This window comes from Lissotriton vulgaris, chromosome 7 (assembly GCF_964263255.1).
Source record: "Lissotriton vulgaris chromosome 7, aLisVul1.2, whole genome shotgun sequence".
NCBI lineage: Eukaryota > Metazoa > Chordata > Amphibia > Caudata > Salamandridae > Lissotriton > Lissotriton vulgaris.
In genome coordinates, this window is record NC_141695.1 from 816,997,234 (window position 1) to 817,020,407 (window position 23,174).

A 23,174-nucleotide genomic window follows, 5' to 3' on the forward strand; every position below is an offset into this window, starting at 1 on the left:
TTTCATGGTACCAGTGTTGGTTTTTATCATGGCTCTGCGTTTCTGGCGCGGAAAAGCTGTGTATAAGAACTGACATCAGCACGCGAGGGCGGCGTCTAAGTACTCCAGCGACATCATCCCGGCGCCAACGACGCCGACGATGGACGCAGAGCCGCAGAAGACGCCTGCCGACTCGCAGGGGTACTGATATGCTAAAATTTCCGGATCCAGACTGACGCCTGGGGATATTCTAAGGTAAGGAATCTAATACTAACTACTGTTTCTTACAGATATATCGTTACTGAAGGTAAGTAACTTGTGCTACAGGTAAGTAACTTATCCTTCACTCAGAAAGGTTGGAAAATGTACAACAGTGTGTATTCCAGATTGTAAACAACCAATTATTATTACTTAAATACAGATTGCGCTCTCTCAAACACGCCCTGGTGTACAGTTATTTTATGTAACCAACATGTTCATTCATTTCAGGTCTGTTTTCTTCCATAATGCGAGACTTAGCTATCATTACCCACGATGGTCCAAAATGGATAGTTCTTGATGGGGATATAGATCCGATGTGGATTGAATCTTTAAATACAGTCATGGATGATAACAAGGTGATAAATCCAAAGAGACTTTTTCGTTATCCTTGCTATTTGCTAATTGTTTTCGTTCCTGCCAAACCATCTGAATTTTTGATTTTGATGAACTAGTGTAACCCGTGAGTTTTAAATGTTGTGATATTGCAGGTTCTCACCTTGGCTAGCAATGAGCGCATTCCTTTAAATCCCACTATGCGACTTCTGTTTGAGATCAGCCACCTGAGGACAGCTACTCCAGCAACAGTGTCCAGAGCAGGGATACTCTATATTAACCCAACTGATCTGGGTTGGAACCCGTGAGTATATTAGTTTGTTGGTTGCAGTAGATTTACAGTACATTATTCTAAATGCCAGCTTTAATTAATGAGCCATTATCATGTTGTCTCTCATTGCCATCTCTGTTCTTATGATGTGAGGTTGTGTTCAAGTCTGGGAAACAGAGGGTCTTCTTTGGCAAGTAAAACTAAATAATGTTTATCTTCTGCTTTTCGAACTAGGTATATACCAATACCAAGCCATAACACCAAACTTCTGATTTATCTCTTTAAAAAGAGTCTGGAATCTTGCTGAAACTCAGTAAAACATGAACTCCTGCTTCTAGCCGCATTTCATTTTTGGGTCCGTTTTTACATCATAACTGTCTCTATGATGTATTGTTACTCGTGCTTTAACATATTAATTCACTGGGCTTTGGCTCATACCTCATACTATTAACTGTTTAGTGCACCATTTTGTCTCTTATGAGGTGCCTGCATTGCAGTCTGAGAGACTATTTTATGTCTGAGGAATAACCTCAATCATCACACATTTAAGTCTTTATTTCTTACTCGCATTGTACTCAGCAGTCAAATGTAATTTTGTTTATTTAATTCTTTTTAAATATTTTTATCAAGACTTGAGTGCAAGTCATTACAACCACTACACTAACCTCCACTACCATCACTATTATTGGTAATTTCTTTAAGCCTATATTGGCATACCTTACCATATGAAAGCCAGACCAATTGGATTTGCCAGTGCTTTCTTCTTTCCAAATCTGTTTATTAATTTTTTTTGCAAAGAACAGAGATCATCACAGGCAGCATAAAACACTGAATAAGGAATGGAGCATTATGAATTTACAACAATAGCAAAGGAGTTAAACTATAGGAAGGAGTAGTAATTCGTCAGGTACCTCTGTGCAAGGAACAAGCAACATACAGTAGCTATAACATATGGATGATTTGGGTATCATCAACGTTAGGGTGTATTTGGGTAGGGGATTCAGCGTTGCATCAGTGAGGCGAGCTAAACCTTTGCAGGAAGTGATGGAGGTTCGTTGATAGTGGCCAAGTAGAAAAATATTCAGGTTAACCAATGATCAGGGGGGTGGCAACCATGACAGGTGTTAGGGAGTGGGGGGAAGGAGCAAGCTTGGAGTGCAGTCAGAGGGATCGAGTGGAAGGTTTAGTGGGAAAGAGGAGTCTCATCAGAACTAACCCTAGGCGGAGTTTGGGGTGATTTCACAGTGCAGGATGCTTGTCCGCACTGTGCAATTATTGCGAACGGGACCATGCACAGCGCAAGCTTTCTTTTTCTGCCGCTCAAGTAGATTTTTACTCGAGCAGCAGCTTTCTCAACGCGAACTGGCAGTTTCTGAACTCGAGCATACGTGACCACTTGCAATGACCCCACCCCGTGCTTTAAGACATCTCACCGGGAGGTTTATTTTCCACGCTCTTGTTTGCCAACCTGATGTTGACTATCGCGAACGGGGAAAAGTCTCACTGGGAGGTGGATTTTCTTCGCATGTGCTCGCCAACTTGACGTTGGTGAGAGCGAGCAAGGAAAAAACCACGCTCCGCAAAGTGGAGTTTTTCGGAACTCCGCGAGTTTTGCGTAACGCAGAGTGCAAAAAACTCTGCAAACTCTGCGAACGGCGCGGAGTTCACTGCCCAGGGTTAATCAGAACCATTTGCTGTGGGTGCTGATTGGGGGACCTCTCTAGTTTACGGCAGGAGAGAGTCATCAAGCATAGCCCGCAGCCAAGGTGGGGCATGGCGAGAGTTCTCTAGGCAAGAGAAGTGTGGAATAAGCGGCTGTCAGGTATGAGCAAATTGAGTGTCTGTGTGATTCAGATGGGCAGTTAATAGTCCCAGTGTCATGAAATGCCAGAGACGAAGGAACCATGTCGAAATAGGTGGGGGTGAGGATTTTTTCCAGTAGAGGGCTATAGATTGTCTTGCCATCCCCAGCATCTGGTCAATGAGGCGCCAGTCAGAGTGAGTCATGGCAACAAGCTGAGAGGGTCCAATGCCAAGTAGGGTCACCATGGGAGAGCTTGGTATGGGAAAGCCCACTGTGTCCTTAAAGTGGCTGAAGACTTCTTTCTAGAAGAGAACCAGGCTGGGGCAGGTCCACCAGATGTGAATGAAATCCCCTATTGCAGTTTGGCATCTCCAACACAGGGAATGATTTGGGCATATGTTCCGGAGGTGGCAGGCGTGTAGTACCATCACGTCATTAGTTTGTAGGCTGACTCGTGTTGCGCAATGCTTCTGTAGGTTTTTTGGAATATTCTGCCAGAGCCGTTCCCAGCTTTCTGGTGTGACCTCCTCTTCAGCATCCATCTTCCATTGTTTCTGCTTGCGTGAAGTTGGATCTGGTGTGAGTGTTGTAGTACCTTGTATGTGTGGGAGATTAAGCCCTGTATGTAATTGGGGGTTAGCAGCCAGTGATAAAGTTGATAGTATTGTAACCTCGAGAATTCTGCAACATGAAAATAATTTTTGGTTGTTTTAAAGGTCTTCCCTCAAATATTTCCTGTATTGTGCGGCATTCACCCTCTAACCACAATAGGAAGGCATGGGGTTTCAAGTCCGACGGGAAGATGGGATTGTGTGCTATAGGGTTATTGGGAGATGAGAATGATGTTAGACCTCTAGAAACCGCAAGTTAGTCCCAAATGTTAAGTGCTGTTTTCTTAGGGGTAGCTATATATGCGCTGTGGGCCCGTGCCGATCCGGGGAGCCAGGCTAGGTGCCACAGGGGCCCGGATGAGACTGCATGGTCCATTCGAAGCTAGTGTTTTTGCCTTTCGTAAACAACCCATTCCGATATTTAGCGGAGGTGACATGACCAATAATATTCTAAAAGATTAGGGCAGGTCAGACCTCCGTGGTCTTGGGGAAGCATAAGTAATTTTTTTGAAAAACATGGGCAATATTTGTCCCATATAAAGGCATTTAGTTCTTTTTGAAGGATCTGGATGTCTACTTGTGGTATCAGGGCGGGTAAAATAGATATAGCACTTTTGGAAGAATGGTCATTTTAATTGCGTTGAGGCGCCTCAACCAAGAAAGAGTGAGGCTCTTCCAATGATGTATGACTTCCCGTATGTCACGTCTGCATGAGGGCCAGTTAGCCTGGGTCCAAGAAGACAATGAGGGGATCAGGTTGAGGCCCAAATATTGTATAGAGTGATCATCCCAGTGTAGAGGGACCTTGGCCTGTTGTTGCTGCACCTCTAGGGTTGATAGGGTAAGATTTAGGGCATGGGATTTGACGATATTAATCCTGAATGCAAAGGCTCTTTCAAAAGAGTGAAGAAGCAAGGCAAGTGCCAGTATGGAGGAATCGGGGGTGGTTAAGGAAAAGAGAAGGTTATCGGCAAAGAGAGATACTTTGTGCTCGTTGCCTCCAAAGGTGATCCAAGAAAGATCCACCAACCGGCGTATTGCGATCGCCAGAGTTTCCACTGCCAGGGCAAAGAGAAGTGGAGAGAGTGGACAGCTTTGCCTGGTACCCCTGTGCATGAAATAGGGAGTGTGAATGGGCCATTGATATGAACCCGCATACCCGGACGACCATAAGGAGCCATCAATTTAGAGATCATGACCGGGCCTAGGCCTATTTTATCTAGGGATGCACGTCTGGGTCTATTATACCAGGGAAGTAGGGTTCAAAGCAGTTTGCGAGGATCTTGGTGTAGATCTTTATGTCCGTGTTCAGAAGAGCGATAGGTCGGTATAATGTGCAAGGTGAAGGGTCCTTCCCAGGCTTTGGAATGAACTCCATGTCTGCTCCCGACATTGTGGGGTGAGGCTGGAGATTTCAGAGAAGCTGTTGAAAAGGTGTAAAAGATGGCATTGACATTGAGTGAGAAAAATGCGATAGAAGGCGACCGTAAGGCCGTCCAGCCTAGGAGTTTTGCCCATTGGCAGCTGCTTTAGTGCCCTTGTCAGTTTGTCTAGGGTGATTGGCTTGTCTAAAAGTTGTGCATGCTGAGAGCTAAGAAGTTCTCAAGGGCAGGTGCTAATAAATGAGGTAATCACCTCTAGGGCATGGGGATTGTCAGCATAGAGATCCTTGTAAAAATCGCAAAGTGCAATTCCTTTGTCACGCTTGGACGTGGCCCAAGAGCCATCAGCCCGCTTAATTTTATAGATATGGGCTCTGGTTGCCTGGGCACGCAGGAGGCACACCAAGCAGGTGTCCACTTTATCTCCCCCAACATAGAATTTCTGTTTAAAAGACAAAAAGGAATGCTCCGCTTTGTTGGTGCGGTGGAGACACCGTTGTTCCCTGGAGCATAGCGAGTCGATTATCTTTTTGGGCTGAGGGCAGCCTATGGTCTCTATGCTCTAGGGCCTTAATATCCTTGGACAGGTTTGTTTCAACAAGGCAAGATTTTCGGGATCGAGTAATTGAAATAGAAGAGATAAGTCCCCAAATGGTCGTCTTGAAGGCATCCAATCTAATGGGCTCAGGTGGTTCCGGAGTGTCATTCACGAGAAAAAAGGCCTCAATCTCCAGGCAGATGTCAGCTAGGTCTACCGGGTCATGTAAATGTGGGGCTGGAGCCGCAAGCTGAGGGGAGTGGCAGGATGCCCACCTTGAACATGGTAGGTTACAGCGACATAGGCATGATCTGATATGGACATTGCAAATATCTCAGCTGATTCCAAGGAGCGGATCAAGGGAAGGGAGAGAAAGCAGTGGTCAATCTGTGAATATGAGTGGTGGACAAGAAGGAGTTTTCCCTGGTGTCAGGGAATAGAAATCTACAGGCATCAGTGAGACCCGGGTCAGTGATAACCCTCCTCAGGGCTGCCAACATAGCCCTGGTGCCTTGGTATGTGGGCACGCTGCAAACTAGATCCGGGTCCCATACCAGGTTTTAATCACCCCCGAGAATGATCGCTTTTTCCGGGGCCCGCAGCAGGTCTCCCTGTTGATTCCTCAAGAATGTGTCCTGCACTTGGTTAGGTGCAGAAATATTGAGGAGGGTCAGAGGCTGGGTACCAAGATGCGCTTGGATCTTTAGATAACAGCTCTTGATGTGCCAGAACACCGAGGGCTCCCCTCAACATGGCTTTCATTAGTATTACAACCCCAGCATATTAAGAGGAAGAGCAGGCCTAATAGTTACATGGGTATTTGGGGTGCGTCAAGATGCGATCAGGTGTGTTTCCTGCCGAAATTTAATGTCAGGATCATGTAGAAGTAGGTAGCTCCAGTCCTGTTGTCTCTTGTTAGGGTGCCCCTTTACATTGAGAGAGAGGAGCTTAATGGATGGGGCCATGGTCATCATGGTGGGAGCTGTGGTAGAGAGCGTCATTAAGGCAGTGTGTGAGAAGGTTGAACCACATGCGGACTGTGGATGCTAGGGGCAGGTTTTTAGAAGCATGCCTCATATGTCTGGCTGGGTGAGGCATTCCCAAGGTGTACAGTGGGCCAAGAAAACTGTGGGAGGTTCACCAAGATGCACTCATTCCAGGAGAAGTGTAAGGGATGGGCTAGGGAGGGGGGAACTGTAATACCAACAGGAAGCGGCTAATAGGGCCTATGGTGTTCAATGTTATCTTGACAGAGACAAGAGTCATTCTGAAGAAGTCACTCTTCTAGAAGCCACTGCAGTGGTGGGGGGGCACAGTGGTCAAAAGCAGCCATTGGGCGATCTCCGCATCCAGTGGCCAGTCTCTAAGGTTGTGAGAAAGGTCTCCAGCTGTCAGTCCGCTTTTGTATATTGAAAGAGGCCTTTTGATGCGTACTGGGGTGTCAGGTAGAGCCACAGCAACGGAAGGGGCCACCAGGCCAGTGAGAATATATGAGGCAATGAGGGCACAGTGGGGCAGGGCGTCCTAGGGTGTACTGCTTGCATATTCCTACCTAGGAATCCAGAGGCAAGAACCCGTGCATAGGGAGAAAGAGGTCTGGACATCGGTAAGTCAGGCATGATTCAGTCCGAAGCTGCAGGGGAGCAAGCCGGTGAGGGAGAGTCGCTCATGGTGCGGGGATGTTTGATGTCTTGTTTCATCTGGGAAGAACCCTGTTTATTAGCACAAGATCTGTGCTTGGAGGTAGGGCAGTAGACCATTTCAGCCTGGTAGCCTCTCTGCATTGGGCCCAAGGGGAGGAAGAGTCTGCATCTCCAGCAACTGTTGGAATCCGGAGAAGCTTTTTTGCATCTCTCAATGAGCGGAGAACATTGCTTGCCCTCCCAGGTAAAGATTAGCGCGAAGGGGTAGCCCCATTGATATATAATTTTTAGCTTGCTCAGCTTGCTCAGCTTGTCGGGACTGGCTTGAAATCTTTGCGCCTTCGAAGGCTAACTGGAGCTATGTCTTGGAAGACCTGATCAGGTAGTCATTGCATACTAAGTCCGTCACTCCACGCACCGTCTGTAGAATGGCTTCCTTCTCTACAAAAAAAGTACACTTGTGTGAGGATGTCCAGAGTAAAGTACAGGTGTCCCCTGGGCCCAGGGACTCAATGGGCTCTATCAAGGTCTGGAAGAGAGGCATCATCATCTGCCATGATAGTCTGCAGGAGGTCTGCCATAAAAGACATAATGTCTTGTCCCTCTGCTCTGCGAGGAGAAAAACCCTGATGCTAATGTTATTACGTCAGCTTCTATTTTCGAGATCCTCCTGTTTCAGTTTGAAATTGATATGCTGATTCTCGAGGTTTGTCATTCAGTGCCAGAGGCTCTCTTGGTCCTCCGCTCGCACGTCCATTGTGCATTCAAGGTCATCCATATTACCCGCAACCTCCGTAACCTCTCAACAGATTTCCCGTAGGTAGGTTTTTAAGTCATTTTTGAGAGCTCTCATTTCTGCCTTTATTTCCTGAAGAAAGTAGCTCATGAATGCCTGTGTGATTGGGGCCAGTGATGGGTCTTCAGCAGCCATAGCTCCAGGGTGATCAGAGACAGCCAGCAGTGGAGTGTTGGATTTCAGCCACAGGGAGGCCACAGAGTTGTCCTTAGCCAGGGTAGGGACCTGATCCTTACCAGGCTTGGAGTATGGCATGGCCCGGGATATGGACTCATTAGTCTGGGGGTCGCACAGGAGAGGTGTGATGCAGGTGCAGGCCTATGCTGCAAAAGAGAGAGCCCAGATGTCACCCGCAGATCCAGCACTGGCCAGTGGTGAGAAAGCAACAGCGCAGTGGGGGCGGTGATGCAAGGTATGCGGGCCCTAGGGCCGGGAGCACCCGGTAAGACCCCTTCAGTCACTATGAGGGGCAGAACCACTCAGGGGGTAGACACCAGGGGGGAAGAATGCCAGATTCCAATGGGAAGCATCTAGAAGCTGCAGGGGAGGTAACAACTGAAGAGTGGTTGAAAGAGGGAGTCCCACCCGTGCCTATTAGACTAATGCAGTAATAGGTCCAGGCCAGCTATCTCCCTTGGCCTGATGATGGCTTAAAATCTAGGCATCCAGAGAGTCTAGAAGGCCCAGTGCAGGGTCTAATAATAGAATCAATTCCAATATAGCACTTCCAGCTGCTGAGGCCTCCCCAGATCCAGGGTCTCGGGGCAATGCACCAATCAGACCCCGCAAGCCAACTCCCTGCAGTAGCAGTGCGTCTCAGGCCAGCTGGACCCACGGGTGCAGGGCAGCACCGCCGGGGATGGGACACGCCTGCCGCACCGTGGTTCATAGCGCAAGTTAGGCTTGCACCAATCTCCAAGCAAACCATGCAGGCATGCCCCACACAGAGCAGATCATGACAGCAGTCGCTGCAGCAGCAGGGAGGCCAGGTCCCCTATTGGTCGAGCAGGCAGGGGAGGGGGAGGAGTGAACAGAATTGCTGCACGATCTCTGTAGCTGATCTCCTCAGGCACTGAGTCTGTGAGTTTGAGCCCATGCCCCGTGGCCTGGTGAGTAACCCTGTTGGAAAAACCTTGCCGTGCCAAGCGGAGTGCAAACGAAAAATGCTGTTAACGGTGATTGCACAGTGCCGGATGCTTGTCCGCACTGTGCAATGATTCCGAACGGCACCATGCACAGCGCAAGCTTTCTTTTTCTGCCACTCGAGTAGATTTTTACTCGAGCGGCAGCTTTCGCAACACGAACGGGCAGTTTCTCAACGCGAGCGGTTGCGAGCATACACGACCACTCGCAACGAGAAACCTGATGACCCCTCCCCCCCGCGTTGAGAAATCTTGCGAGGAGGTTTATTTTCCACGCTCGCTCTAGCCAACTTGATGTTGACAATCGCGAATGAGGAAAAATCTCGCTGGGAGCTGGATTGTCCTCGCTCGCGCACGCCAACTTGAAGATGGTCAACGCGAGTGAGGGAGGAAAAAAACTCCGCTCCACTGCGTGAAGCAGAGTTTTTCGGAACTCTGCGAGTTCCGCGTCATACGGTGTGGGGAAAACTCTGCAAACTCTGCGAGCAGAGCGAGGTTCACCGCCCAGAGTTACTGATGAGCCAGTGAGCCCAAGGCCCAGGGACAACCGCACGCCAGCACAATAAAGGGGCTAGCGCAGAAAGGGAGGCTAGACCTCCGAACTCCAGAAGGGGCCAATGAAGATCCCACCAGGGATGGACCATACCATCTAGGTGGACCGTGTCGGACGGGCAGGCTTTCAGGGCACTGCCCTGAAATGGATCACCTCCTTTTTGGAGGATCGTACGCAGGCAGGTCGTTTATCCACCTTCACTGCCCCCAGGCTGAATACCACCTGCGGAGTCCCACAGGGATCCTCCCTGTCCCCACATCTATTCAACCTGTACCTCCTCCCCTTAATCAAAGCTTTAAAACAGAGACAAGTAGCCACATTTAACTATGCGTAGGATTTGCAGCTGTCTTTTACTATTGATAACTCCACTAAGTCCATCACCAATTTCCAGGAAACTATGGTATTCATCCGTCACTGGATGGACCATAACCAGTTGAAACTAAACCCCGGGAAAACGGAGGTGCTATTGACAGGAGATAGCTGCATCCACTTGGGCCCCCACTATTGGCCCACTGAACTTGGTCCTCTGCCCAAACCGACCTCTGCTGTAAAAAGTTTAGGGGTGAACATCGATCACGATCTTTCGCTTAACACCCAAGTGGGTTCAGTGGTATCGAAGTGTTTCTTCCAGTTACGCAAGATTCAGAAGATCCACCATCTGCTTACCCAGGCAGCATTGATCCAGGTTGTGATAGGACTCGTCCTGTCTCACCTGGACTATGCTAATTCTATCTACCTGGGTCTTCCTTTGTATCACATAAAGAGGCTCCAGTTGGTACAGAACCAGGCCGCGAGATTGATCTACCAACTACCCAAATGGCAATCGGCCAAACCCCTACTAAAACAACTACATTGGCTCCCATTGCTTCAACGGTCAACCTTCAAAACTGCCTGTTTAACATTTAAGTCCCTGAACTGCTACAGCCCCATTTTCATTAACGATCTGATAATTAGGCACATCCCCATTCGTGATCTCCGTTCCAAACATCAAAACCTGTTGGTGAGCCCCAGGTTTAAGAAAAAGCGATATGGTGGCCGACGCTTTGGATTCCTGGCGCCACAACTTTGGAACACGTTGCCATTTGAGATCCGTTCCTGCTCTGAGATACTTCAGTTCAGAAGACAACTTAAGACCTGGCTGTTTACTCAGGCACATGAAGGAACCAAAGTGAATTAGTCTCCGTCCACACCCTACTCTGATCAGCGCCATGAAACCTTGGTCTACGTGTGCTTTACAAATGGGTTAAATAGAAATAGAAATAGGGAGGGTGAGGGGGAGCAGAAGGTCCTGCTGCGCAGCTCCACAGTCAATCGGTCTCACCTCAGGTTGTACAGGTTTAGTGATGCAGGCATGCAGATCTCAGCGGGTGGGCCTGCCATCAGCACCTAGCCCGCCTGCAGTTGTTCTCCTCTTCAGGCAGGCAGGCAGGCAAGTGTCCCCACCCGGCAGTGGTCCTGGGATAGCTCACTGGGTCCGAGGCAACCATCAAGGTGGATGGGGCCTGGTGCTGGGAGGTGAAGGCCTGGTCTCCCCGCAGGACCAAGATGGCAGCCACAGGCAACGTGATGCTCCCTCCTCTGGAGGTAGGGGCCCCCCACTGCATGAGCCCCACAGTGAAACACTCCCACCTCAAATGGTGCATGTTGATGATCGCAGTTATAGCCAGCGGCATCATTGAGGAAAATGGGCGAGTGGCCAAGCCCAGCGTCCCCACCAGGGGATATTTCAGGTATGCTCTGTGGGGGCCCGCTGTCGCAGCTGCCTCACAATGTAAATAGCAGGGTGCAGCAGAATCCACAGGCAGGCAGGTCCGTTCCCCAGGCCACAACTCCAGTGAGTCGCAGCAAGCGGGCTTGCCGACAGGGCCAGACAGACCCCAGCGGGTCCTCACCTCGGGAAAGTCACGATCCTGGTGCCGGGACAGTCCACTGAGAACGGACTAGCTCCCCAGGCTACATGTGGCCTGGTGGTGGAAGGAGAAGGTAGGGGGCTTCTCCCTCCACGCAGTCTTGTCCGCAAGGCCCAAGATGGCGGCCACGGGTGGCGAGACGATCTCTCCTCCGGGCACCAAAAGTGCATTGGGTGGCCCCACAATCCCTTTTTCAGGGCAGCGGCAGGGCCATGGCAGGGTCTAGGAGTAGGGATTCAGGTCGTATGCCCACAGCCGAGCTCAGGAACTGGCTGGCAAGTTTTCCCAGGCCGCGGTGGAGCGGAGACTCGACAAGACATGTCTCTCTGCATTCGCGACTTTGGCATACATCCCCGTCAGTGCTTTTGAACATTGTGAGAAGTTGGCCTGGTATATAATGCTCACTAATTCTAGTGATCACTTTGTACCATGCCTAGCCACCCTTATGATGATTGGTTGTAATTCAACCTTGTAGACCAGTTATCCTAGTGGTAACGTGGACAAAGCAGTCTTAGGCTAAACTCTGAAAGGCATGTGAAGCCAGCTGTAATACCATACACAACCCCCTTGAATACCAAATGAAAGGGACACCACACAGATATATATTGAAAATATATATTGATTTATTAACTATAAAATCCCCTGGACTCTTTATGAGCACAGAAGCACAAGCGTTAAATCACAAGACAGTTTAAAATACACAAAAGTTGCACAATATGGATGAGCCCTAGGGGCCACCTAAACCATATACTAAGAAAGTGGTATAAGAGATACCAATAGTAAAGGGAACAGGCCTAGGGCCTTGGGAATCGCTGGAGCTATTCGAGACTAGCAGTGACTAAGTCGGGAAAGGCCCGCGGGACTCGGGTGCAGTGTTCAAAGTGCACGCACTTTCCAATGTAAAGTCTATGGTGCGTAAAAAGTACAAAGTTAAAGAGTTAGGAACCTTCCGAGTGACCTAGAACGCTGAAACTTAAGACACAGGCCCTTCAGATGTGTACCAGTACAGGAGCACTGGCGGAGCTGAGTTACCTCACCCACAGGAAGCGGGTGCACAGGGTCGAAGTAGTGTCGGGTTTCGTTGCGCTGGTCGATGGTGCTTGGAGCTGAAGATGCTGCAGGCGGCTCGATGTGAAGAGTTCCGGTGGATCCAAGGGTGGATCTGAAGATGTGAAGACCTGAAAGCAGAGGGGACAATGTTCAAAGTCACTAGCCAGTGACTACCGTGGAACCAGGTTGGAACCAGGCGATGTCGGGTGCAAACAGGCATTGTCGAGTAGCCTCTCTCTGCAGCCACGTGGACACCGGGGGTCGAGGACGTCCAGGAGTCGGTCACGAGCTGTCCCACGCAGGCTTCTCGCTGTTGGCGGTGTCGGCGACCTGATCGGAGCAAACAGGCCTTGGCTAATGCAAGCCACGCCGGAATCAAAAGATGCTTAACACTCGGACCAGCAAGGTCAGAGCGAGTGCTCCTTTTCACAAGAGCTTGGGTGAGTCTGGAGCAACCAGACCCGCTGTGTAGTTCGTCGGTTTCGTCGCCAAGATGGCCGCTGACCACGTGGCTAGTGGCCGGGATGGCGCGTCAAGTGGCACAATGCAAAAGGGCCCCACGCAGATCGTGGAGATGCTGGGGGGCTGATCTTCGGTGCAAGGCCTGCTCGATGGTGGGGGTTCTCAGTCCCCAAAGCACAACGTCGAGGATACCTCAGAAGCTGCGCAGTCAGCTTTTCGAGTGTCTTCCAAGAGGTCCGGTCCCACGTCACTCGGTGCCTCCACGGGTCCCTTCTTTGCAGGGACTGTGGATCGGGCTGTGAGAGGTCTGGGAGTCTGGTTCTTGTCGGGCTCTGGGCTCAGGCTCCGGCGGGAGGCGGCGGCAAAGCAGACTTCGAGTTGCTGGTTGGTGCCTGTGTTCACAGGGTGGCCACTCCTAGGCCACAAGGGAGATTCTCTTCAGTCTTCTGAGCAGCAGAATGTCGAAGTCCAGTCGTCTTCTTAGTTTCAAGTTGATTCAGGATGATCTGCTGTGCAATGGCACTGCTCCCACTCTTATTCCCAATCTGAGGGGTGGATCACCTACTAGGTCCCTCCTCTGGGAGGAACCAGGAAGGAGGGCGGCTACACCCCCTTTCCTTTGTCCAGCTCCTCGCCAGCCCTGGGTCTGGAAAGTCCCAGGACCGGTTTGGACTGGCCTATGCACGGGGACACCTTGTGTGCCCCGGGCATGTCTGATTCTATTCAGCCCTGTCCCACCCAATACACAAAACCCTGTCTGGGGTGGTGCTCGGACCTCCCAAGGCAGGAAACCCTTTGTCCAGGCCACCATCTGCCGAGTTTCGGTCAGCAGCAGGAGGCCAGACTCGTGTCTGTGGTGGCAGCATCCATTTTGTGATGCTGAGGCTCTGTTTAACTTTAACCGGGGTTAAGGCTACACACATGTCGTGTCCCTCTAGAAGGGTGGAATGCTATCCCCGTCAACAGAACTGTCGAGGGGATAGTATTCCAATTCGTATGACACCTTACTCGACATGTTTTGATAAAGCCAAACCAAAGATAGCATTTAACCACGAGGATTATAATGCACTTAAGAGTATATGGTATGGCAATATCCCGGAACAGCTTAGGGAGTGGTTCCCGACAGCTGCAGACAGGCTCAGCTCATGCTAGAGCACCATCTCACATATTTCCAAGCACTCTGCCTCCAGGATTGATGAGGCCTTCCATAGGAGTGGCTGATAGGAACATATGTGTCCGGTTTAGGGTTAGGCACAGGCATACTGTACCTAAGCAAGAGGTGATTACACCAACTTACCCCAGCTGAGTGATCAGCCAGTTGTGTCAAATATGGAGGCCAGGCCAGGGGTGGCACAATACATGCTGCAGCCCCTGGTAGGCCTTGGAAACACCTATGCCCTGGGTACCTAGGGTACACTACTACAGGGGCTAATAAGGTGAACCAGTTCCAATTCGTAATGCACCTAAAGTGCATTGGCAGTAATTTAGAGAGAGAACAGCAGGCTGTGGGTCTGATTAGCAGGCCCACAGCCACATTAAGTCATGAACCAGTGAAGCAAAAAGCAAAAATTTGGGGTGACCATAGGATAGCAGACCCTACTCTCCTACATAACCCCCCCCCCCCCAAATGCAGGGACATTAGACTAACCTTGACCAGTTGTGTCTTCATGTTCTAAGTGGAAGTACCTGGAGAGACCATCTGCGTTGCCATGGTCAGTCCCTGGGCGGTGCTCCACTGTAAAGTCCATCCCCTGTAGGGAAATGGACCACCTGAGTAGTTTGGGGTTTTCACCCTTCATCTGATTAAGCCATAAGAGGGGCTTATGGTCGGTCTGAATCTTGAAGTGAGTGCCAAATAAGTATGGTCTCAACTTCTTCAGGGCCCACACCACAGCAAAGGCCTCCCTCTCTATAGCTGACCAACGTTTCTCTCTGGGGGTCAGCCTTCTGCTAATAAAAGCAATGGGCTGGTCCTGGCCATCTACATTAAGCTGTGAAAGCACTGCTCCCACTCCCAACTCAGAAGCATCTGTTTGGACAATGAACTCTCTTGAGTAGTCAGGACTCTTCAGGATAGGTGCAGAGCACATGGCCTTCTTCAGGTCATCAAATGCCTTTTGACAGATTTCTGTCCACTGAACCTTTTTGGGCATCTTTTTGGATGTCAGATCATTAAGAGGAGTCACAATGGACCCATAGTTCTTAACAAACTTCCTGTAGTACCCAGTCAGGCCAAAGAAAGCTCTGACCTGAGTCTGGGTAGTTGGAGGGGACCAGTCCTTGATGGTCTGGATCTTACTCTCCAGTGGTTGAACTTGGCCTCCACCTACAAGGTGGCCCAGGTATACAACCTTGCTCTGCCCTATCTGGCACTTTGTTGCCTTGATAGTGAGGCCTGCCTTTTGCAGAGCCTCAAGCACTTCCTTCAGGTGGACCAGGTGATCCTCCCAGGTGGAGCTAAAGACAGCAATATCATCCGGATAAGCTGCGCAAAAGTCATCCAACCCAGTAAGGACTTGATTCACCAACCTTTGGAAGGTGGCAGGTGCATTTTTCAAACCAAAGGTCATTACCACAAATTGATAATGCCCACTGGGGGTAGAAAATGCTGTCTTGGCTTTAGACTCCTCAGCTAACCTGATTTGCCAGTAGCCAGCTGTCAAGTCAAATGTGCTCAAATATTTGGCAGAAGCCAACTTGTCAATGAGCTCATCTGCCCTTGGAATAGGGTGTGCATCTGTCCTGGTGACAGCATTGAGTCCTCTGTAATCCACACAGAACCTCATCTCTCTCTTGCCATCTTTGGTGTGAGGTTTGGGGACCAGAACCACTGGGCTAGCCCAGGGGCTCTCTGAAGGCTCAATAACACCTAATTCCAGCATCTTTTGCACCTCAGTCTTTATACAGTCCCTGACGTGGTCAGGTTGCCTGTAAATCTTGCTCTTTACAGGAAGACTGTCACCAGTGTCCACCACATGTGTACACCAGTTAGTCTGACTGGGTGTCAATGAGAACATATGCCTGTATGCCTGTAGAACTTGTCTGCAGTCCTGTTGCTGATGTTCAGTGAGGCTGCCACCTAAGGCCACACCATCAACTGAGCCATCCTCAGGGTTCTGAGTGAGCTGGTCTGGGAGAGGGTCACTCTCTTCCTCCTGTCCCTCATCTGTAGCCATGAGCAAGCCCATGTCTTCCCTGCTGACATATGCCTTCAATCTGTTTACATGGAGCACCCTGTGGGGGCTCCTGGGAGTTCCTAGGTCCACCAAGGAGGTAACCTCTCCCTTCTTCTCCAGAATTGTATGGGGTCCAGACCATTTGTCTTGGAGTGCTGCTGGGGCCACTGGCTCCAACACCCATACCTTCTGTCCAGGCTGAAACTCAACAAGGACAGCCTTTTGGTCATGCCAAGCTTTCTGTAATTCTTGGCTAGCCTCAAGGTTTTTGGATGCCTTTTCCATGTACTCTGCCATCCTGGAGCAGAGACCAAGTACATAGTCCACTATGTCTTGCTTAGGCTTTTTGAGAGGTAACTCCCATCCTTCCTTCACCAGACACAGGGGTCCTCTTACAGGGTGCCCAAACAACAATTCAAAGGGGCTGAAGACAGCCCCCTTTTGAGGGACCTCTCTGTAAGCAAACAAAAGGCAGGGCAGTAGGATATCCCATCTTCGCCTGAGCTTTTCAGGTAATCCTTTAATCATGCCCTTTAGGGTCTTGTTAAATCTCTCAACAAGCCCATTGCATTGTGGGTGATAAGGAGTGGTGAACTTGTAGTTGACACCACATTCCTTCCACATAGCTGTCAAATATCCTGACATGAAGTTGGCACCTCTATCAGATATTACCTCCTTAGGAAACCCCACTCTGGAGAAAACTCCAAGTAAGGCCCTGGCCACAACAGGAGCTGTTGTGGTCCTAAGTGGAATTGCCTCTGGGTACCTGGTGGCATGATACACTACCACCAGTATGAATCTGTGCCCAGATGCTGTAGGGGGATCCATTGGACCTGCAATATCAATCCCCACTCTTTCAAAGGGAACCCCCACCACAGGTAGTGGTATTAGGGGGGCCTTTGTTGTTCCACCTGCTTTACCACTGGCTTGGCAGGTTTCACAGGAGCGACACAACTCCTTGGTGTCTTCAGACATGTGAGGCCAGTGAAAGTGAGGGACAAGCCTGTCCCAGGTCTTATTCTGGCCTAAGTGTCCTGCTAGAGGAATATCATGGGCCAAGGTGAGAAGGAAACCCCTAAATTGCAGAGGTATAACCAACCTCCTGGTTGCACCAGGCTTGGGGTCTCTACCCTCTGTGTAAAGGAGTCCTTCATCCCAATAAACTTTATGGGCACCTTGAGCATTCCCAGCAGCCTCAGCAGCAGCCTGCTGTCTGAGGGGTTCAAGAGAAGGACAGGTTAACTGAGCCTGCCCCAAGTCTGCCCTAGAAGGTCCCCCTGTCCCCAGAAACTCAACCTGATCAGGTTCAAGTTCTTCAGAGACAGTTCCTTCAGGGGCCTCAAGACCAGCTTCTTGTGAAGCCTGATCCTCACTTGCAGGCAGTTGGGAAGGCACAGCCTTAACTCTCCTGTTCTTCTTCTTGGAAGGTGCTTGGTCCATTGTTCCAGGATCCAAGACCTGAGGTTCAGAGAGGCACTTTTTGGCCTGTGACCTGGTCACAGCAAGGACATGTGATGATATCCCTAACATCTCTGCATGAGTCCTGTACTCAACTTCTGACCATAGAGAGTTCTCCAGGTCATTGCCCAACAAACATTCTACTGGGAGATCAGCACTAACCACAACTCTTTTTAGGCCAGTTACCCCATCCCCAGGAAATGATAACAAGTGCCACACTATGTGTAGTAGTGACATTGCTGGCATTGATCACCAGGTAATTATCACCTGGCATGTATTGTCCAGGGTCCACAAAGTTAGGTGTCACCATAGTGACACTGGCACATGTGTCCCTGTAAGCTTGAGCCACTTTGTTATTAATCAAAGGCGTCTGTCTGTATTTGCCCAGGTTACTGGGACTTATGTCAGGGGCCAAATCTATGTCCCCTTCACAAATCAGAACAGCCTGAGTAAGGGTTCTGACTAGGTCAGAATCTCCTTCAGTTCCCAAGGTGATACCCACTACCCCCTTGGTTTGTGGACCAGCACTGCTAGCTGTACTAGTGGGTGCAGTTGCCTTAGGGGCTGCAGTGCTGGGGGCTCCACCCTTTTTACACTCACTTGTCCAGTGAGAGGTGTTTTTACAAGTTTTACACCAGGGTTTCTTCTGACCTTCTTTCTTCTTCTTCTTGGAAGTTTGGGACCCACCCTCTGTATCATTTTGGGGCCCTGTTGAAGACTTCTGGTCTTTAGCTTTCTGCTCCCCACCCTTCTGGTCTGTTTTCTTCTGGTCACCACCCTGGTTCTGGTTCTTTTGCTTAACTCTGGTTCTTACCCATTTATCTGCCCTCTTTCCCAATTCTTGGGGAGAGGTCAAATCTGAGTCAACCAAATGTTGATGCAACTGCTGGTTCTGACAATTATTTAAAATTTGTTCTCTCATCAGCAAATTATACAATCCTTCATAGTCTGTAACCTTGCTTCCCAGCAACCATCCCTCCAGAGCCTTAGTGGCACACTCAACAAATTCAGACCAGTCCTGAGTCTGTGTCTTCTGGGTATCTCTGAACATTAACCTGTACTGTTCAGTGGTTAAGCCTAACCCATCAATCAGAGCACTCTTCAGGACCAGGTAGTTTCTAGAATCCCCATCACTAACTGTGAGGAGTCTGTCTCGGCCTCTACCTTCAAAGGAGAGCCACAAGATTGCTGCCCACTGCTCCTGAGGGATCTGCTGTACTCTGCAGGCTCTCTCCATTGCAGTGATCCATTTATGGATATCATCCCCAGCTTTGTAGGGGGGCACAATCTTACTCAGGTTTCTGTTATCAAAAGACCTGTCTTTATCCTTGTGGATATTGCTGCCACCAGTGGGTTCTATTACCCCACTCTCTCTAGACTGTCCTGCTCTAGCAAGTCTCTCTTGGACCAGGGCAACCTCTAATTCTCGCTTCTGGATCCTAAGCTCAGCCTCTCTCATTTTGGCCTCATGTTCCCTTCTCTGAGGGCTAGTCATCTCCCTTCTGGAGTGACCATGAGAGCCTCTAGAAGCATGGGAGTTGTCAGAGTCACCTGAGTGAGTCCTTCTCCTCCTAGGCTTCTGGTTAAGTCCACCTGGGGGTCTGAATGGGTTGTTACCAGATTCATTCCCAAGTTGGCTTAAGTTAGCCTGGTTCAGTCTACTGACCAGCACCTGACTATTTCTGTCATCATCTGACTCACTGCTTCCCCCCTCTGTCTCTTCTTCCTCTTCTTCTTCCTCTTCCTCCTCATCTACCTGAGGAGCTCCAGTGATGGGGGCTTCCTCATCTACCAGGATGATAGGACCAGGGGTATCTACAGTGTCATCCTCTGAAGGATGGCCTCCTTCAGCATCCCCTGTGGGGTTTGCCTTAGAGGGCTTTAGAGTCTCAGACTGGTCTAAGAGCTCTCTTAGGTGGTCTGTGGTAGGGGAAGGCCCTGTCCTCAGACCCCTTAAGGCACAAAGCTGTCTTAATTCCTTAAAGGAAAAAATAGCAAATTTGGATGGTGCCCTTGGAGGGTCACTCTCAACAGGGATGTTCCCAGTGGAACCCTCTGCTCCAGACATTGCTCTAGTGTGGGTGGATGTGTTGCAATCTACCTACACTGGTGTTTACCTACCAAACCTATCTAGTAGTTGTAGCTAGGGTGTGCTACTCCCTTTGCTCTACAACAACTAGGTTCAGTAGAACTTAAGTATACTAGTCTTGTTTTATATGTACCTAGCAGGTACCTGTATGATCTTTCAAATGATAATCTCAAAGATTGTAATGGTAAAACAACAGCAAGCTCAGATCCCAATCCGCTGCTCACCAATGTGAGAATTTGGCCTGGTATATAATGCTCACTAATTCTAGTGATCACTTTGTACCATGCCAAGCCACCCTTATGATGATTGGTTGTAATTCAACCTTGTAGACCAGTTATCCTAGTGGTAACGTGGACAAAGCAGTCTTAGGCTAAACTCTGACAGGCATGTGAAGCCAGCTGTAATACCATACACAACCCCCTTGAATACCAAATGAAAGGGACACCACACAGATATATATTGAAAATATATATTGATTTATTAACTATAAAATCCCCTGGACTCTTTATGAGCACAGAAGCACAAGCGTTAAATCACAAGACAGTTTAAAATACACAAAAGTTGCACAATATGGATGAGCCCTTGGGGCCACCTAAACCATATACTAAGAAAGTGGTATAAGAGATACCAATAGGAAAGGGAACAGGCCTAGGGCCTTGGGAATCGCTGGAGCTATTCGAGACTAGCAGTGACTACGTCGGGAAAGGCCCGCGGGACTCGGGTGCAGTGTTCAAAGTGCACGCACTTTCCAATGTAAAGTCTATGGTGCGTAAAAAGTACAAAGTTAAAGAGTTAGGAACCTTCTGAGTGACCTAGAACGCTGAAACTTAAGACACAGGCCCTTGAGATGTGTACCAGTACAGGAGCACTGGCGGAGCTGAGTTACCTCACCCACAGGAAGCGGGTGCACAGGGTCGAAGTAGTGTCGGGTTTCGTCACGCTGGTCGATGGTGCTTGGAGCTGAAGATGCTGCAGGCGGCTCGATGTGAAGAGTTCCGGTGGATCCAAGGGTGAATCTGACGATGTGAAGACCTGAAAGCAGAGGGGACAATGTTCAAAGTCACTAGCCAGTGACTACTGTGGAACCAGGTTGGAACCAGGCGATGTCGGGTGCAAACAGGCGTTGGAGGGTAGCCTCTCTCTGCAGCCACGTGGACACCGGGAGTCGAGGACGTCCAGGAGTCGGTCACAACCTGTCCCACGCAGGCTTCTCGCTGTTGGCGGTGTCGGCGACCTGATCGGAGCAAACAGGCCTTGGCTAATGCAAGCCACGCAGGAATCGAAAGATGCTTAACACTCGGATCAGCAAGGTCAGAGCGAGTGCTCCTTTTCACAGGAGCTTGGGTGAGTCTGGAGCAACCAGACCCGCTGTGTAGTTTGTCGGTTTCGTCGCCAAGATGGCCGCTGACCACGTGGCTAGTGGCCGGGATGGCGCGTCGAGTGGCACAATGCAAAAGGGCCCCACGCAGATCGTGGAGATGCTGGGGGGCTGATCTTCGGTGCAAGGGCTGCTCGATGGTGGGGGTTCTCAGTTTCCAAAGCACAACGTCGAGGATACCTCAGAAGCTGCGCAGTCAGCTTTTTGAGTGTCTTCCAAGAGGTCCGGTCCCACGTCACTCGGTGCCTCCACGGGTCTCTTCTTTGCAGGGACTGTGGATCGGGCTCTGAGAGGTCTGGGAGTCTGGTTTTTGTCGGGCTCTGGGCTCGGACTCTGGCGGGAGGCGGCGGCAAAGCAGACGTCGAGTTGCTGGTTGGTGCCTGTGTTCACAGGGTGGCCACTCCTAGGCTACAAGGGAGATTCTCTTCAGTCTTCTGAGCAGCAGAATGTCGAAGTCCAGTCGTCTTCTTAGTTTCAAGTTGATTCAGGATGATCTGCTGTGCAATGGCACTGCTCCCACTCTTATTCCCAATCTGAGGGGTGGATCACCTACTAGGTCCCTCCTCTGGGAGGAACCAGGAAGGGGGGCGGCTACACCCCCTTTCCTTTGTCCAGCTCCTCGCCAGCCCTGGGTCTGGAAAGTCCCAGGACCGGTTTGGACTGGCCTATGTACGGGGACACCTTGTGTGCCCCGGGCATGTCTGATTCTATTCAGCCCTGTCCTACCCAATACACAAAACCCTGTCTGGGGTGGTGCTCGCACCTCCCAAGGCAGGAAACCCTTTGTCCAGGCCACCATCTGCAGAGTTTCGGTCAGAAGCAGGAGGCCAGACTCGTGTCTGTGGTGGCAGCATCCATTTTGTGATGCTGAAGCTCTGGTTAACTTCAACCGGGGTTAAGGCTACACACATGTCGTGTCCCTCTAGAAGGGTGGAATGCTATCCCCGTCGACAGAACTGTCGAGGGGATAGTATTCCAATTCGTATGACACCTTACTCGACATGTTTTGATAAAGCCAAACCAAAGATAGCATTTAACCGCGAGGATTATAATGCACTTAAGAGTATATGGTATGGCAATATCCCGGAACAGCTTAGGGAGTGGTTCCCGACAGCTGCAGACAGGCTCAGCTCATGCTAGAGCACCATCTCACATATTTCCAAGCACTCTGCCTCCAGGATTGATGAGGCCTTCCATAGGAGTGGCTGATAGGAACATATGTGTCCGGTTTAGGGTTAGGCACAGGCATACTGTACCTAAGCAAGAGGTGATTACACCAACTTACCCCAGCTGAGTGATCAGCCAGTTGTGTCAAATATGGAGGCCAGGCCAGGGGTGGCACAATACATGCTGCAGCCCCTGGTAGGCCTTGGAAACACCTATGCCCTGGGTACCTAGTGTACACTACTACAGGGGCTAATAAGGTGAACCAGTTCCAATTCGTAATGCACCTAAAGTGCATTGGCAGTAATTTAGAGAGAGAACAGCAGGCTGTGGGTCTGATTAGCAGGCCCACAGCCACATTAAGTCATAAACCAGTGAAGCAAAAAGCAAACATTTGGGGTGACCATAGGATAGCAGACCCTACTCTCCTACAAACATTATTTTTTCTTTGTCATTTGAAACTCCTGGGGATAAATCATTTTAAAATATAGATTTTGGCTTGGTGGAAACTCATAAACAATTAAAAACAATAAGGGGCAATATCAATGCGTCTTAATTGCATTTTCAGTTATAACAAAGGCCTATTGGCTTTGCCAATTCTTGTTGTTTGCCATAGTTTGTTGAAAACTCTGTAATGACAAATACTGTAGATACAATACAACATGGGATCTTTGCACACGTCAATTATTACACTGTACAGTATTGCCAGTCAAATCATGCACATTACAACTCAAAGACAAAAATGTTGATATAGTCTTGATTGTTGTGATCTTCAATTCAGATTTTATTTGCAACGCCCAACCAACACGTGTTTAGTCAGGGTGGTACACTCTCGACTTCGTCAGGGCTCCAAATGGGCAGTGATATTTCAATTTTTGTTGCAATATCTCCATGCTCTCCGCCGGTTGTACTTCCGTCTCGGCTGCCAGGTTCGAACGGATTAAAAATCAACACCGCTTATATCCAGCAGCTTGTATTCAGTATGGTGTCTTAATGAGTTATAATGTGCAAGATTTGACCGGCAATACTGTACAGTGTAATAATTGACGTGTTCACAGATCCCATGTTGTATTGTATCTAGGGACCTAGGTCCAACTTGGGGGTTTCAGGCTATTCCTCCTTTCTGGGGCACCGTCTAAATTGAATGCTAAAAACTATAATATGTGACACACAG

At 49.5% G+C, this 23,174-nt stretch overlaps 1 protein-coding gene across 1 annotated transcript in view; it reads left to right on the top strand.

Annotated features, from left to right (window-relative positions):
* Positions 1-23,174, top strand: part of DNAH17 (dynein axonemal heavy chain 17) — a 15,539,113-nt gene that overhangs the window by 8,904,521 nt on the left and 6,611,418 nt on the right. Inside the window, exons 44-45 of the mRNA XM_086931082.1 lie at positions 469-596; positions 729-877. Of these exons, the coding sequence (XP_086787208.1) occupies positions 469-596; positions 729-877 (277 nt within the window). The remainder of the gene's footprint in view (positions 1-468; positions 597-728; positions 878-23,174) is intronic.